At 37.9% G+C, this 14,506-nt stretch overlaps 1 protein-coding gene across 1 annotated transcript; it reads left to right on the forward strand.

Moving 5' to 3' along the window:
- The first annotated feature begins 1,835 nt into the window (after positions 1 to 1,835).
- On the forward strand, positions 1,836 to 3,586 carry Amnionless (amnion associated transmembrane protein). Its single transcript, XM_034968536.2, has one exon. The coding sequence runs from the start codon at positions 1,857 to 1,859 to the stop codon at positions 3,138 to 3,140; it is 1,284 nt and encodes a 427-aa protein (XP_034824427.1). The 5' UTR covers positions 1,836 to 1,856; the 3' UTR covers positions 3,141 to 3,586.
- Positions 3,587 to 14,506: the final 10,920 nt, after the last annotated feature.

Below are 14,506 nucleotides of genomic sequence, written 5' to 3' on the forward strand. Positions count from 1 at the left end.
TCAAGATGTTTTCCTTCACTGTTAATTAATCATAGTTGTCATCCTTAAAGTACATGAATTCGAAAGGTATTGCGTTGGATACATCTTTAAAAAGACAAAAGTAAAGGCCAGTTATGATTTTTGCAATCGCCATTAATTGCATTCTGCCCCTAGTTCCTAAATATCTTATTTTTCTGTCCAGTCATTTTCGGAATAAAAGTTACAAATATTAACAAACTTACCTTTTAAGATAAAAATCCATTTAGAGAAGAAGATAAAATGTTTAACTGCGAGTTGTGACTTTTCTTTTTCAACTTTTTTTGAAACTCAAACTTTTGCGTTTGTGCAACTTTTTGCTGGCAAGAGAGATGAATTCATCAGTCAACTTAATAAATTCATTCATAAATTACCAAAATGGGTGTGAACTAAGTGCTTTTTTGTGTTCAAAAATGCAAGTGGAAATTTTTTGCATTTAAAGCAGGGAAAAGTGTTTTGATTTGAGATAAGTGTTTTCAGTGATAAAGTCACCTTATCTTTTTTTGGCAACCGAATAAATCCCGCAAATTGCTGTTGCGGTGGAACCATGTCTCATTAACGTCGAAATGACGTCATTTTGACGTCAGCCGAAATAAAATATACCTACCATCAGCTAAAAACTTCAGTCTAGTGCTGACGTCACTAAAATGGCTGCCACGCGCACGCGCACGTCCGTCCATCCGTCCGTCTGTCTGTCAGTGGGCCCGATAGTGCATTGGTGGTTCCTCTGGTGCTGCAAATGTTCATGGACGATAGTAATCAGTTAACATCAGGTAACTCGACATGGGCAGCAACATGCACTGCTCAGTCAATGCATTCCATTTGTGCTTTTTAACCGATTTCCAAAAAGGAGATGGTTCTCAATTCGGCCCGTTTTTGTTAGTTCGTTTTACATTCTGGCAGAAAGTTTAGAATTCGCAGAAAGTTTGTCCTTTACGAAGAGTTGTTTTAAAAATCTCCTTTTTAATGATAATAACTATTTAAAAAATTTAATCAATTATATCCGGGATGTTGCTTTCCAAAGCAAATAGACATCTCAGTCACCCAAACTCAGTATCTACTCCCCTACTTAATTAATGATTTGGATCAATGTGAAGTGTTACAATAATTGCAATAATAATTAATACCTTTGATGTATCAATTGAGCCGCACCGCCCTCTCCATTTAGACTGTTGTCACATTATTAGTTTAGAATAATTGGAATCAATAGATACATATTTTGATACACTTAATAATTAAAGTTCCACCCACCGAGTGTGTTTAAAATTGATGGATCACGTCAGTGTGAAATGAAACACATGGACTAAGAGCCAGCTTGTGCCAGACCTTCGTTATTTTATAAAAGCTGAAAGTTTCTCAGCGTATTGTCCCCAACACAATAAGGAACGATCAGCGTTCAAAGTATAAAGTATAATTTTTTTATATTTTATTCGGAATAGTATTAGGAATCACGTCATGCAATGCCAGACACAGTATGGTGGCAACCTCCTGCCAGACACTCTTAAACTTTTAAATTTTAAGGGTATCTGGCAATGCATGACGTGATTTCTAATACTATTCTGAAGAAAATATTTAAAAAATAGACTTTATACTTTGACGTAAGTTTTTTTACACCTTTATTACAATATGTTATCTCCAAAAACCTCCCTGAATCAAAAGTCATTGTCGCTGATCGTTTCATACTGGTTTAAAATTTTATAAAATAACGAAGGTCTGGCACGCGCTGGCTCTCTCTCTAACAGATAACAAACGAGCAGACATCATTTAATATCCAATTACTATCTGGTATCGAGTTCACTATTCATTACTATTCCATTCGATCTTGCACACGTGCGTGTAAAATGTACCGCGAGCAAATCTTGATATTCGTAACATTTATTAGCATCACTCTATCTGCAAAAGTAATATGGTTACCCAACATAAGTTTCAACCTACCGATCAATTTTAACGATGGGAAAATACCTTGTTCCAAAAAAACAGTAGTATTTCCTGAATCTATGGAAGAGAGTGTTCTGATTGGGTCTGGAACATCAGTTGCTGGATTCATATTGCCAGAAAATGGAGAAATATTCTTGGCTGAAGGAGAAATCGGATTGGGACCTGCTGCTGAAGATATCGACTGCACAAGTGGCAACGTTTACTACATGGAGAAGGGAATAGCATCGTGGGCTCAACCTGATGTTTGGGCGTCTCTAAGAATTAATGATGCAACGCCTGATGCAGAAAGAGTGCCTTGCTTCGATGACGTCGTAGAGTTCCCCGAAAATAGTACCTTCTCTATACTGTTACCAGATGTCACACAAAAAGTTCAAGCAATCAAAATGGGCGGAGAAACAGTTTACAACGATTTTAAAGAATACGTTTTAAGGGAACCGAACGATGCCCAGGAGTTTATTCTAAATCAGTTTCACGACACTGGCATTGTGATAGGCAATTATTTTAAATGCAATTCGAGATCTGGGTGTCCATGTCAAACGAATACTCTAAAAATTGAGTGTGCAGCTAAATATTGTGAAAAACCGACTTGCGTTGACCCGATTCAGCCGATTGGGCATTGTTGCAAAATTTGTGGGGGTGCCATAGATTTTGATATTGATGAAACTTTTGATATCATGAATTTCCAGGAGCTAGTAGAGAAGATTGTCGACAGTTATGGCAAAGATAAGTTAGTTTACCACATAGGAAGGCTCGTGGATAATAAAGTGCAAGTTGTTGTTATAGATAAGAATGGATATGATCAGACTAGTGCGCAAGTCGTGAGTACTATATCTTACAATATGGAGAGGAATTTGAGGCATGACATGCAAGTTAGCGGGAGCCCCCTTTCTAAAGCAGGTCTTGGAGGGAAGTTATTTATTTCTATGTTCTTCGCTGTTGTTATGGTGATGGCTGGTATTTACGTTTATTATTACAAAGTACCTCAGATTAACTATCCTAATATAATGGGTCGTAGTCAAGCTGGTATGTTCTCGAGGTTCAATCGGAGGACTGAGAGCGTGGTATCTTTAACAAGAAGGGATTCTTCAGCTCCGATTGGCGGTAGTACTGCTACTGCATTTAGAAATCCTTTGTACGATTCTAAAAGAGGGCGTGTTTTGGTACAAGAATCAGTAATCGAAGAATGATAATTGTTTGTATTGCCTGTATACGTCTCAACTCCCATCGGCGGTGTTCTCACTAGATTATAACATTGGGTTATTCAAGGGGCGGACCAACAAATTCCTAAAAGGCCGCCAACGCATCGGCGGTTCCTCTGGTGCTGCAAATGTTCATGGGCGGCGGTAATCACTTAACATCAGGTGACCCGCCTGCTCGTTTTCTCGCTATATCTATTTAAAAAAAACTCTAATTAAAGATATTTTGTTCTAAGTAGCATTTATTTTTATTAAAATTCTATAAAACTTATCTCTAACTTAATTTTCTCTCAAACTACGTGTTGCAACAATTTGGCACCAACTTAGATCTTAATTCTTATACTGCTGCAGCCAACAGACCTATATACGTGTTTCTCGTATCAACATTGACCTGGTTTCCTCTTTTCTATATTTTGAAGAGCTTAATTTATGGTGCAAAACGTATTTGCGCGTGTGAGATTTAGATAAATAAAGAAGAGAAGTTAAGACAGTGGGCTTTAATAGTGATGAATTTATCCAATGATTACTAATGAAAGTTATCATTTATCAATTATTTGTCAGGTAAGGCCAAATAATAAGTAATTAAAAATCAAGCAAAGCATCTGCCGTATTATTTCAAAGTAAGAATCCTAATCATCTAAACAGGCTTCTATAATAATTAGAAGCTAACAACCTAGTGTTTACTTTTATCTCAATGTGTAAAATAAATAGCACAAGAGGGTAGGTGATAAATACAGAAGTAAAACCAACCAAGTCGAATAATAATTGAATTGTATTGTTCAGCATTGATCTATTTATATTAAAATGAATCTACCACCCGTTTCGCTAAGGTGTTTAGTCATGGAGAAGAAAGGGCAAAGAAACTCCATAACACACATCTTTTAAAACATTAGAACGTTGAGTAAAGTAGTAGGTACATATTTGGTACACAGTTACAACAGGTAACCTATAAAAGGCAAATGATTACATTACATTATAATAAAATATAAGAATACTTAACTTCAGTAAGGTCCGCTGTGTTTGCTCTGGGCTGTCGATACAAGACTGTCCCCTCTCTGTCGAGGTAGGGTACTTTTATAACACTGCCATCGCAAACAGGGCGGATGTCGACTATCACATGATCTTAATATTAATCATTATTTATTTTAGTTTTTTTGACAAAAGGTATGTCGACACACCCGATTTACAATAATAAAATCAGTAACATTGATGGTCTACGTATTAATAATTTACAATAATAATAAGCAACTTAAATGGACAGTTTACACAACATTATTATTTCACATATTAGCTATTGCCAACTGTATGTTGACAATAGCTTAGTATAATGTCACTCTTAGTACATTGACAGTATTTAATTTACGATGAATAATTAGTTATCAGTATTGACAATTCACATAATATTATTTATCGTATTGTCACATTCCTAAATATTAAATTAAACAACATACAAGAAAGATACTATTTAAATCATACCCTTTCCGTACATTGACATTGAATCCGGAAACGGAATAACGATTTTGTTTTAAATATCACAACAAATATTTATTTCGGACTCCCAAGTTTATGATTAGATGAATTTTAGCATAATAATTATGTATCCAATTTTATCGTAATATAACACGCGCGTTGATTTGTATTTTTTTAGATGAAAATTGTAGTCTAATACCTGTCACACTTTTCATTTAGTCCCTAGTGAGTAAAGCTTTGTAAAAATCGGGCTTCTATTCGGAGGCGGGGGTTGATTCCGCACATAACTCACTACAGAGCACGGGTCTTCTCTCAGAGTGAGAAGGGTTTTGGCCATGGGTTGTGCCTGGAATCGATCCCCCGACCTCCGATTAGAAGGCGGACGTCCTAACCACTTGGCTATCACAGCTTTTTCGAACCCCCGACCTCCGATTAGAAGGACGATGATGTAGTAAGATAAATAAGTAAATAATAAATAAGTTTTTATTTTTATTTTTTTATTCAGATACAAGTTAGCCCTTGACTGCAATCTCACCTGGTGGTAAGTGATGATGCAGTCTAAGATGATAGCGGGCTAACCTGGAAGGGGTATGGCAGTTTTTATTAAACCCATACCCCTTTGGTTTCTACACGGCATCGTACCGGAACGCTAAATCGCTTGGCGGCACGGCTTTGCTGGTAGGGTGGTAACTAGCCACGGCCGAAGCCTCCCACCAGACCAGACCAGAAATTTAGAAATGATAAAATTCCAAACCCCTGCCAGGAATCGAACCCGGGACCTCCCACTATTAAGGCCACAGCGCTCACCACTGCGCCAGGGAGGTCGTCAAGTAAGTAAGTGTAGTAATATAAACAGATGTCAGTATTAGTATTTATATCTGTCATTCTAAAGGCTATTCAGGTCACGAGGATTACCCGGGAACTCAATTCATCATTTAGCTGAATTCGTTCCTATGAAATTGTGAAAGCCTTGCCAAGAGTTTTTAATCCTGGCGCAGTTATTCATTTTAACAATTTCTCCAATATTAAAAGCCGGATGGATTGAAAATTTTCATAGCGCGAGCTTTATGGAGCGTAAATAACTATTAGTGCTGTTCTTTTTGGGTTCCGTACCTCAAAAGGAAAAACGGAACCCTTATAGGATCACTTTGTTGTCTGTCTGTCAAGAAACCTACAGGATACTTCCCGTTGACCTAGAATCATGAAATTTGGCAGGTAGGTAGGTCTTACAGCAGACATTAGGGGAAAAATCTGAAAACCGTGAATTTGTGGTTATATCACACAAAAAAAAAATATTTTGTGGTCATGAACTACTAAAAATTAGTATTTTCAATTTCGAAGTAAGATAACTATATCATGTGGGGTATCATAATATGGAAGGGCTGTACTTGTGCATTCTAAAACAGTTTTTTTTTTTTATGCATCATAGTTTTGTTTTTGAATTATCGTGCAAAATGTCGAAAAAATACGACTGTTGTACGGAACCCTCGTTGAGCGAGCCTGACTCTTGGCCGGTTTTTTTATTTTCTTTTATTTTCTTTTTAGGGTTCCGTATCTCTAGAGAAGAAAAGGAACCCTTATAGGATCACTTCGTTGTCTGTCTGTCTGTTTGTCGTGTCTGTCAAGATTCGTCAAGGGAATCAAAACCTATAGGATACTTCCCGTTGACCAAGAATCATGAAATATGGCAGGTGTCTTAAAATATACTTAGCACAAGTAAAGGGAAAGTATGAAAACCGAATTTGTGTACCTCGATGTATCCAGAGATATAACCACAGATAAGTTTCTCTAATCCGTGGATATAATTATGATAAATCTATGGCTATATTACAAAAAAATTAAAAAATGGTCACGGTGAAAACTTTTCATTTCTTTTTTCAGTTTTTCCTTTGATTTTCTCCTAAAATTGATTAATCATTTTTTTATTTGTCGCTTGGGCTCTTCACAGTCTACCTGCTTCAGTAAATCCAATTTGCATAACCCTTGACATAGGTGTTAATCCTACCTTCATAGCTGTACAAGCAATTTGTCAGACGAGTGGATACGCTGATATAAGACGTTGGCTCAATCAAGTGGGATATTACATGATAACTAAGCTCGTAGGCTTAGAAGGCAGTGGTTAGAAGCCTTATATTCATATTCATAGCATACTAGCTGCCCCGGCGAACTTCGTACCGCCTAACAGTCGATTCTTTTTCAGGATTTAAAAAAAAAAATCTCTCCGTAAGAACCATCCCCATACTTCAAGGAATATTATGAAAAATTAATTAGCGAAATCGGTTCAGCTGTTCTCGAGATTTGCGATCAGCAACACATTCAGCGATTCATTGAGCTGATAGAGATAGCTGAACATAGGTATCTTGTAGGGACTTCCAGACGCCACGGTTTTGCGCCGCCTGAATACAACGGCTCCCTGTGACACATCTGATTTCGTCTGTCCACCTAGTGGAGGGGGTCTTCCAACGCTGCACCTTCCGATGCGAAGTCGCCAATCCAGCACCTTGGGACCCCAACAAAATACACATATAACTTCAAAAATTCAGAGGTAGATAGATAGGTACGTGCCTGGGATTGAATCCCTGACCACTCAAATAGAAGCCCGATCTCTTCATATCACCGCTTCCAATGAGGAAGGATTTCCCTAATCGAAATTTTATAAAAACACAACCGCACTTTTCCGTTTTACTTGCAAAAGCTAAACTGTTAATACTTTGAAATTCAAAACAAAGGGACCAATTCCAACATTTAAAAGACAGAAATGTATGTAAATTTCAAGTGCAAAGTTTAGCGTGCCCCTAATAATATGCTAATCGGTTTACGAATACTTAAGAACACTTAGAATCGTCGAAACGTGCTCGAATCATCGGATTTGCGCAAAGTTGCGGAAAGTTGCGCAAAGTTGTGCAAGAAGCGAAACTTCTGACTCGCAATACTTATATTGTGTGAGCAAACATTTTGGTTTTGCAAGAAAATGTCGCCGAGTGATTTTTGATTTACTCGAAACGGGATGAGATTAGATACGCATTTTTTAGATTTTTTGGCAGATAAAGAGAAGAAACGACCTACTGCCATCTCGACCTGTCCCGTACTATAGGTAATTTTTTAATTTATCTTTCATTGTACTTCATTTAATACTGATTGCTTATTTATCATGGCTGCCTTTCACTAAAATTATTGATTCACTGACAATGAACCGCGTTCCTTAATGAATATCTAAAACCGTTTCATGATGCAAGAAGTCATGAATCTAGACATAGAAACCTTACTGCGTCTTAATTATGTCGTCTTAATCGTGATTTCACATTTTTATTCCCTTCAATCCCTTGCCCTTTGAGGCCCTGTGTTCTAATTGCTTCGCCCAAAAATAAAAGAAATACCCATCCGCCCTTGAACGCTTGAACGTGCCGCCTTACTTATAGCGGATTATTAGACTTTACTTCTGAACTACATATAAACTTAAAATTAATATAATATGATAAACCTTTGAAATAGTTTTTATAAAATGGCTATACCATTAAACCATCAATCTACCACTGATTTTTAATGTTGCTTGTCAGCTTGAAAATAGTACGCCATGCTGGCTAAGTGCATATTGGCAGACTTCACACACTTTTGAGAACATTATGGAGAACTCTTAGGCCTGTAGGTTTCCTCACGATGCTTTCCTTCACCGTTGAAGCAAGTTATAATTAATTGCTTAAAATACACACTCCTAAAAGTTAATGGTCGAACCCCCGACCTCCCGAAATAGAAGCCGGACGTCTTAAACATTAGGATCTTTTGCTAAACACATATCCATAATCATTGCTTTCTATCAGACTATCGGCATCATACCAGAACGCTAAAACCTTACCATGGCAAGCCCCTGCCAGACACCCTTAAGTTTAAAAGTTTATGAGTTTCTGGCAGGGGGTTTCCACGACACTAAGTGAATGCATGACGTGATTTCTAATACGAATCCGAAGAAAATCTGGCAATGCATGACGTGGTTTCTAATACCCGAAGAAAATATTAAAAATTAGAGTTTATACTTTGACGTAAGATTTTTTTACACTTCTATTACCTATTATCTCTCAAAGCCACCATGGTCCAAACAAACGTTCTTCCTAGTGTCGGGGACAATACGCAGAGAAACTTTCAGCTTTTATACACTAAGGTCGAGAAGATACTGGCTCTCTCTCTATAACTATATTATATTTAACAAGCTGGTCCCGCCTGCACTGTCACCGCACCCTAGGGTCTGCAGATAATGACGCTCCGGGTGCACTCGGCCCTAACGACCTTTATATTATTTAGGACAAGCCCTTCCCTTGTTTAATTAATTGACGTGAACGCTTTTGCACTTTTCATCTTTAATTTATACATTCCGCATATAAAAAATAAAAAATAAAAAAAATCTTTTTTATTCGTATAAACTTTTACAAGTACTTACGAATAGTCGGATGCATCTACCACTGGTTCGGAATGCCTTTATAGCATTAACAGTTAAGAGGTCGGCCTCCTAGTTGGGAGGCCCAGGGTTCGATCCCAGGCACGCATTTCTTTTCAGAGTTTTTAAAATCATCAAATATAACTTGCTTTAACAGTGAAGGAAAATATCGTGAGGAAACCAGCATGCCTATAATAATGTTCTCCATAATGTTGTCAAAGGTGTGTGAAGTCTGTCCGCACTTGGCCAGCGAGCGTAGTGGACTATGGCCGAAACCTTTCTCATTCAGAGAGGAGATGCATGCTCAGTAGTGGGCTGGCGATAGGTTGATGATGATGATAAAAGCTTTTTATGGTTACGCTATTACTTTCATAACTATAAAGTAAGTAGGTAGATTCTAAGAGCTAGCGCGCACCACGATAAATTTCCGTACGTTTTTTTTCCGCAAAATCTGTGAACTATAGAACTACATTGAAGCGCGCGCGCTCCGGAATTAATTTAGCACCGGATTTTAATAGATTTAAATTTAAATTTACGGTATTTAAAACACACCGCAACTTCGAGAAGTCTTATAATTTTTCATTTTATTTGGATTCTTGCGGTAAGTTAAATATAGCGATAAGTTGAATGCTGCTTCTGAAAAACTGCTATAACAGCCAAGCAAACACCAAAGTGATTTAACAAGCATATCAAAATAAACACTCAAACTGAAGAAAATCTTCAAAGAAAATCTTTTAAAAGTAAGCCCAAAATACCTATCGCACAATATGACCTACTTTCTAACAATAGCCTTACGTTAACCTGAAGAAGATTTATCATCACTATCGTTTATAAAACTCGGTGAATAGAGGGTACCTGGGCTGGTTATATTTAAGGGTTGAGAAGCGGGCCGGGTACGCGCGGCATCCGGCCGGGTCCCAGGGACTCGATTTATTCCTCTAATGCGGACAGACTTACCGTTTCTAAGAGCCATAAAGCATTCCCACTTGACTGCGATATCATGGGGTATTGTAAAAGAGATATTTCAAGTGCCTAAATTTTTTATGGCTATAGAAACTATTTTTGGACACTTAAATCCACGCGGACGAATTAAATTTTGTAGGGCTAAAGAAATGATTCTGCCAATCTGAACTAGGCTAGCGTAGCAGACTATGGCCTTAACCGCTTCTCATTCTGAGAAGATACCTGTGGTCAGTAGTGAGCAGGCAATGGGTTGGTTATGATGATGATGATAATTAACTGCTTGGTATTTTAAATCACCACAATAAAAGTTGGCGGTCTCAAAACAGCCGTTCTCTTTAGCAGCCTTTTTACAATCATTATGAAAGAAACGCTCGAACGTTGCTCTCTTCCGTCTGAAAAAGATCTGAATTACTCTCAAAGAACTGCTTTTCTCAAATAACGTTAGAAGGAAGACCAAAATATGACCTACTTTCTAATAAGATTTATCATCACGGTTGTTTATAAAAACTGGTGAATAGGTATAAGTTGGAAGGGTACCTGGGCTGGTTATATTTAAGGGTTGAGGAACGGAATGTACAATGGCACGCGCGGCATGCGGCCGGGTCCCAGGGACTCGATTTATTCCTCCAATGCGGACATACTTACCGTTTCTAGGAGCCATAAAGCATTCCCACTTCACTACGATATCTTGTGGTATTGCAAAAGAGATATCTCAAATGCCAAAATTTTTTATGGCTATAGAAACGATCTTTGAACACTTGAAACCTCGACGAAGTCGCGGTGCTTCAGCTAAGTAGTTTTAATATAATAAAGAATCAAAAAGCCGAAACAACAATGTTACTAACTCAACAAAGATGAAGTTGCGACTTGAAGTAGTGCTTGTTTTAAAACAACTCCAAAGTTTCCAATCTCGTAGCTCGTAGAGTCAGGCGGTACAAAAAGTGCTACGAAAAAAGGTACATCTCTACTTAGCTGGATGGTTGGACTCTTGCGGATAAAAGTCGAGCTAGGCACGATTGATTTATTGCACTGCCACAAGAATTGCTTGCATACCAGAGGTAGATATAGGAAAGAAAGAAAGAAAGAAAGAAAAACATTTATTTCTTAATTCCGGCATTCCAAACCAGTGGTAAATTAAACTAGTTGACGATTCAAAAGCACTTGTAAAAGTTTACTTGAATAAAATATATTCTATTCTAAGTATTCTATTCTAATATGGGCCACTTTTCATCCCGAACAATCAAAGAGTTCCTACGGGATTTTTAATCATTTAAATCGCAAGTTTCAGGTAGTTTTAATATATCTGACTAGCTGACCCGCCCCGGCTTCGCTCGGGTGGAATTTAGAAAATCGAGGTGGGGGTTGAATTTCCGAAAATCCTGAAATACATAGGTATTTCTTCATTTGTTGCCGAATTACTCATAGATCTAAACTCCCCTCCCGCACGCGCACCCCCGCCTTGGTGACGCCCACTTCGCAACGGGCCGTGCAGCAGAAATCGTAATATTTTAATTTCGCCATAACTTCAAAACCAAACGTCCAATTTTAATCATTCAAAGACCAAATATTATCTCCATAAACTGTTCTTAGTGATGAAATCATTTATTTTGATAAGGATTAATAGCATGAGTAAAATAAACGCGTTTAAATGTAGTCCAAAAAAAATTCAAGATTTTTAAATAAAAAAATGGTTGCTGTGCCTCACTCGACATAGATGGGTATAGTGTGTCGCGGACTTTTTTGTAGATATTTATAAGATCTACAATTAATTAGAACATTTTATGGTTCTATCTTTTATAGTTTAGGCAGCGTACGCAAAATAAGTAACTTTTCTGGTTGATTTTTTACACCTTGTGTCCGAAAAACCCAAATATCTTACGGAACCCTATTTTTTTTCCAAAATAAAATATAGCCTATGTTACTCGTGGATAATGTAGCTTTCGAATGGTGAAAGAATTTTTAAAATCGGTCCAGTAGTTTTTGAGCCTATTCAGTACAAACAAACAAACAAACAAACAAACAAACAAACAAAGTTTTCCTCTTTATAATATTAGTGTAGATAGAGAATCAAAAAGATGACAACAATGTTACTATATCAACCAATATCAACAAATATGAAATCCCCACTAAGTGAATTTTCTAGAGCTTGTTTTAAAACAGCTCCAAAGTTTCAAATCTCGTAGCACGTAGAGTCGGACGGTAAAAAAGTGCTACGAAAAAAGGTACCTCTCTACTTAGCCGCGTGGTTGGACTCTTGCGGATAAAAGTCGAGCTGGGAACGATTGATTTATTACACTGCCGCAAGAAACCGTCCAACTTCTTGCAATTAACGTTAGGTGCCCGTTACTACTGATCCTTAATAAGAAAGTTCTTGGAAATAAAAATTGGTAAGGATACTGTATTTAAATAATCCATACTATAGGTAAACCATATACTATACTATCCATACTAATATTATAAATGCGAAAATTAAAGAGATCCCATGGGATTTTTAAAAAGTCTAAATCCACGCGGACGAAGTCGCGGGGAACATCTAGTAATATTATAAATGCAAAAGTGTGTCTGTCTGTCTGCTGGCTTTTCACGGGCCAACAGTTTAACCGATTTTGATGAAACTTGGTACAGAGTTAGCTTACATGCCGGGGAAGGGCATAGGCTACTTTTTATCCCGGAAAATCAGAGTTCCCACGGGGTTCTTAAAGGCCCATCCGTTTTGACCGATTTGTACGAAACTTGATACAGAGGTAGCTTGCGTACCGGAAATTGACATAGGCAAATTTTTATCTCGGAAAATCAAAGAGTTTTTACGGGATTTTCAAAAACCTAAATCCACGCGGACGAAGTCGCGGGCATCATCTCATCATCATCATCATGATCAACCCATCACCGGCTCACTACAGAGCGCGGGTCTCCTCTCAGAGTGAGAAGGGTTTTGGCCATAGTCTACCACGCTGGCCATGTGCGGATTGGTAGACTTCACACACCTTTGAGAACATTATGGAGAACTCTCAGGCATGCAGGTTTCCTCACGATGTTTTCCTTCACCGTTAAAGCAAGTGATATTTAATTAATTAAAACGCACATAACTCCGATAAGTTAGAGGTGCGTGCCCGGGATCGAACCCCCGACCTCCGATTAGAAGGCGGACATCCTAACCACTAGGCTAGGGCATCATCTAGTAATGAATAATTACCTAGTTAAATAAGATAGTAGGTCAGGTGTTTATGCTTGCACGGTAGAACATTTCACGTGCCAGTTGTCTTGTTCCCATGATTTACAAGTCTGAAACATTTCGCCTTGCTAACTCGCACGCTCCGAGTAACCAAGTCTGCATTCACTTCGGCAAGCATACATTACTATGTATTAAAACTTAGTTTAATTTAACCACAGAATATACCATTGTAAGAGAAAATGGAGATTTATATCAAGAGTAGGTTATACCCGCCCCGCGACTTCGCTGGTCAAGTGCAGATTGGCAGACTATAGAATAGAATAGAATAGAATATGTTTTTATTCAAGTAGACTTTTTACAAGCGCTTTCGAATAGTCAGGTAGTTTTAATTTACCACTGGTTCGGAATGCCGTTCCTACCGAGAAGAACCAGCAAGAAACTCGGCGGTTGCTCTTTTTAATTGACTTGAGACTTTACTCACCTTTGAGAACTTTGTGGACAACTCTCAGGCATGCAGATTTCCTTACGATGTTTCCTTCACTTTTAATGCAAGTGATATAGTTTAAAACGCTCATAGCTCCGAAAAGTTTGAGTGCGTGCCCGTGATCGAACCCCCGACTTTCTAAACAGGACGCGGACGTCCTTACCACTAAGCTATCCCTTGCGTTAGCAAAAAAGAATAGGGCTATTACAGCACTTGTGGTAAAAGTTATTTGATTTTATTCCATTTCAAATTAGACCTGCTAGAGCTAGAGTGATGAGTTCGCCAGGTTCGAGCCAATATGAAAGCTTTCATACCATCCTACGGCAATACATTCGCAAATATACAAATATTACAAATATAAAGGCGGATTGCGGATATATGCGGAATGCGGATGTCCGCAGGGGTCGCGATACATCAAATTGGCGGCGACATGAGACGCCCGACTATTGCATTCTGTGATTCAGATCGAGATGTATGTGATGCAATTATGCAAATATGAATCTGCGCTCATAAATTGTAACGCAAAACTGTTGATATGTTATAAAAATAAAAATAAACTTTTTATTCGAATAAACTTTTACAAGTACTTTCGAATAGTCGGATGCATCTACCACTGGTTCGGAATGCCTTTTCTACCGAAAAGAACCAGCAAGAAACTCGGCGGTTGCTCTTTTCAAATATTTGATATAGGTACAAGATAATGCCATGTATAAAATAGTATTTGCAGTCTTGTGCGTTGCTGGAACGAGCTGCAGGTCAAATCCACGCTCTTTTATCATTTAGATAATCTTCAATTGTGTAATATGCTTTTTTCAGGAGCATATTTTAAATAGATTTTA

Source organism: Maniola hyperantus, chromosome 5 (genome assembly GCF_902806685.2).
Source record: "Maniola hyperantus chromosome 5, iAphHyp1.2, whole genome shotgun sequence".
In the NCBI taxonomy this organism is placed as follows: Eukaryota; Metazoa; Arthropoda; class Insecta; order Lepidoptera; family Nymphalidae; genus Maniola; species Maniola hyperantus.

What these genes read in the sequence shown, in the direction of transcription:
- Amnionless (XM_034968536.2), top strand. Translation starts at nt 1,857, where the DNA reads ATGTACCGCGAGCAAATCTTGATATTCGTAACATTTATTAGCATCACT.